The sequence below is a fragment of the Myotis brandtii genome, unplaced genomic scaffold (genome assembly GCF_000412655.1).
Source record: "Myotis brandtii unplaced genomic scaffold, ASM41265v1 scaffold46, whole genome shotgun sequence".
Classification (NCBI taxonomy): Eukaryota; Metazoa; Chordata; class Mammalia; order Chiroptera; family Vespertilionidae; genus Myotis; species Myotis brandtii.
Window position 1 is genome coordinate 7,240,369 of NW_005367587.1, and position 2,589 is coordinate 7,242,957.

General features: G+C 50.1%; 1 protein-coding gene across 1 annotated transcript in view; it reads left to right on the top strand.

The window, feature by feature from the left end:
* Nucleotides 1-1,978, top strand: part of CASR (calcium-sensing receptor) — a 93,008-nt gene extending 91,030 nt beyond the window's left edge. The window contains exon 8 of the mRNA XM_014546948.1: nucleotides 2-1,978. Coding sequence (XP_014402434.1) covers nucleotides 2-382 — 381 coding nt within the window. The 3' untranslated portion in view covers nucleotides 383-1,978. The remainder of the gene's footprint in view (nucleotide 1) is intronic.
* Nucleotides 1,979-2,589: the final 611 nt, after the last annotated feature.

The window sequence follows — 2,589 nt, forward strand, 5'->3', positions numbered from 1 at the left end:
CTCGGCCCTGCAGCCGCAGCAGCAGCCCAGATGCAAGCAGGTCATCTTCGGCAGCGGCACCGTCACCTTCTCGCTGAGCTTTGACGAGCCTCAGAAGAGTGCCGCGGCTCACAGGAATTCCTCGCACCAGAACTCCCTGGAGTCCCAGAAAAGCAACGACACGCTGACCAGGCACCAGGCGTTACTCCCGCTGCAGTGCGGGGAGCCGGACTCAGAACTGACCGCCCAGGAGACAGGCCTGCAAGGGCCTGTGGGTGGAGACCGCCAGCCAGAGGCAGAGGACCCTGAAGAGATGTCCCCAGCTCTGGTCGTGTCCAACTCCCGGAGCTTCGTCATCAGCGGCGGAGGCAGCACTGTCACAGAGAACATACTGCACTCCTGAAATGGAAGGAGAAGGCCCGTCCAGGGAGGATCCAGAGAGCTCCTGGGATCCACATTCTCCCACAGGGATGAGGGACTGCTCCCAACTCCTTGCCTCTGAGGAAGGAGGAATAATAGACATGCCAGACGCCTGGAACTTAGCTGCACTGTTTTATATGGCAGTGCGTTGACTAATGTTCCCTTTAAAAGTAAAAAAAGAAGAGCCGTGTGCTTCTGTGGTTGGATTCGTCAGAGCGCTGGGGTCGCCATGGTCAGATTTGCTGTTCATGTCTCTTCTTTTGTTCTCTTCTTCTGTTCTATCTGACCCAGCAGCCCAGAGACGGAACCAGGCTTTAAACCAATCACTTACCCTCCACCCACCCCCCTCTCTTTTTTTTTCTTTTTTCTTTTTTTCTTTTCTTTCCTACTGACATGGCCGCCCTGAGCATTGCGGACAGCCTGGCCCAGGGACAGTGTGCAGAGTGTCAGGACATCATCTTGGCCACCACTAGAGTGAAGAGTCTCAAAGGCAGGATGTCACCAGTGTTGCCCAACACCTTGACAGGGGAAGAACTTTACACGTTCAAAACCGTAGGTGAATGTGTCCCCTCCTATTTATGGAAGCCATAAGGTGTGTGGTCTTCTACTTTTACTGCTGCTGTCATGTGGCGCCTAGAAGGTTAGCCCTCCTCCTGCACCAGTGCACCTGTTTTCATGCAGCATGTGACCGTGATGCCACACTTAGATTCCCGGAGGATAAAGAACCACCTCAAATTGTTGGGAGGGGACTGCATAACTCCACTGAGCTGTATCTGAAATTAATATTGCTCTAGGTACCTTTCTCCTTGAGAAAATGCTTCTGTTGTCACAGTCCATGGACAATATAAACTGAAAAAAGTCACAGTTTGGCTTATATAAGGCAGTATTACTGAGCTCCGTATTCCTTTCCCACCCACCACCCCCACCCCATAAGCTAAGCCCTATGTGAGCCCTTTCAGGGCCCCAGGAGTCCAGAATCTGCACCCGTCCTTGCCCCAAAGGCTTCCTGAAGCCAGATTTATCCTTGTGCCTGTGGAGAATAAGCTCTCAGTCATTGGTCCCCTACCAGTTGCTGGGGTGAGACAGTGTGGTTTCAAGAGAGCTCTCACAAGGCATTAGCCTGGCCCTCCACCCCCCAAATGCCATACCACGTTCCCTCCAGCAGTGGAAGCCTGCCCATGGGAAGTTAAAGGGGTTGAATGGCATACAGCTGAGATGTCAGGCTCTAACCAGAGAAACCTAGGTTCAAGCCCTGGGTTGGTCACTTATAAGTTGGGTGACTATAGACCAGGAACGCTGGCCTTGCTAAGCCCCAGCTTCTTTGTCTCCAAAATGGGGATAATAATCATTCTTTTCCCTCAGAGCTCTTATGTGGATTAAATAAGATAATGTATGGGTCTCTCTCTCTCTCTTTCCCTCTCCCTCTCCCTCTCCTTCTCCCTCTCCCTCTCCCTCTCCCTCTCCCTCTCTGTCTAGCACACCCATGCCTTTCCCTACCCTCTTCCCCAGGCGTGTTTTCCTTGCCTCTCTTTCTCCTAAGCTCCAGGGGCCCTTCTTTTGCCTCTGTCAGTTGTTTCCTGAGCCCATTTCTTCTGGGCTCACTTCTTCTACCTCTGTGACTTTCTAAATAAACTTTCTCTTATTAAAAAAAATGAGATAATGTATGTAAAGTACTTTAGCGTGGTGCCTAGCACATAGTAAGCACACAATAAATATTAGTTAATATTATTACTGATATTGTAATTATTTTTTCACTTGTCAAACTTGTTTATTTATCATTCTGATTTTAATGACAAGCCCACTGATGACAATAACGTTCTCCATAATAAACCCAAGAACTCAGGGCCCAGGTCACGGTGTGAGCCCTGGTGATATAGCTTTGCTGAAGAAGAGAGATCAGGCACTTGCCCAGCGGCTCCACACTCTGCCTCTGTGGTGTCAGCACCCAGATCTCCAGGACCAGCGGAAGCCTGTCCCAGTCTGGCCGTAGTTTCTCAGGTAGTTTAGATGACAGTGAATTGACTAATGTTCCCTTTAACATTAAAAGAAGAGCCGTGTGCTTCTGTGGTTGGATTCGTCAGAGCACTAGGATCACCACGGTCAGGTTTGCTGTTCATGTCTCTTCTTTTGTTCTCTTCTCAGTTGCTGCTCTTAAGCCAAGGTCAAACATAGCAATTGTGTCTGGGTGAG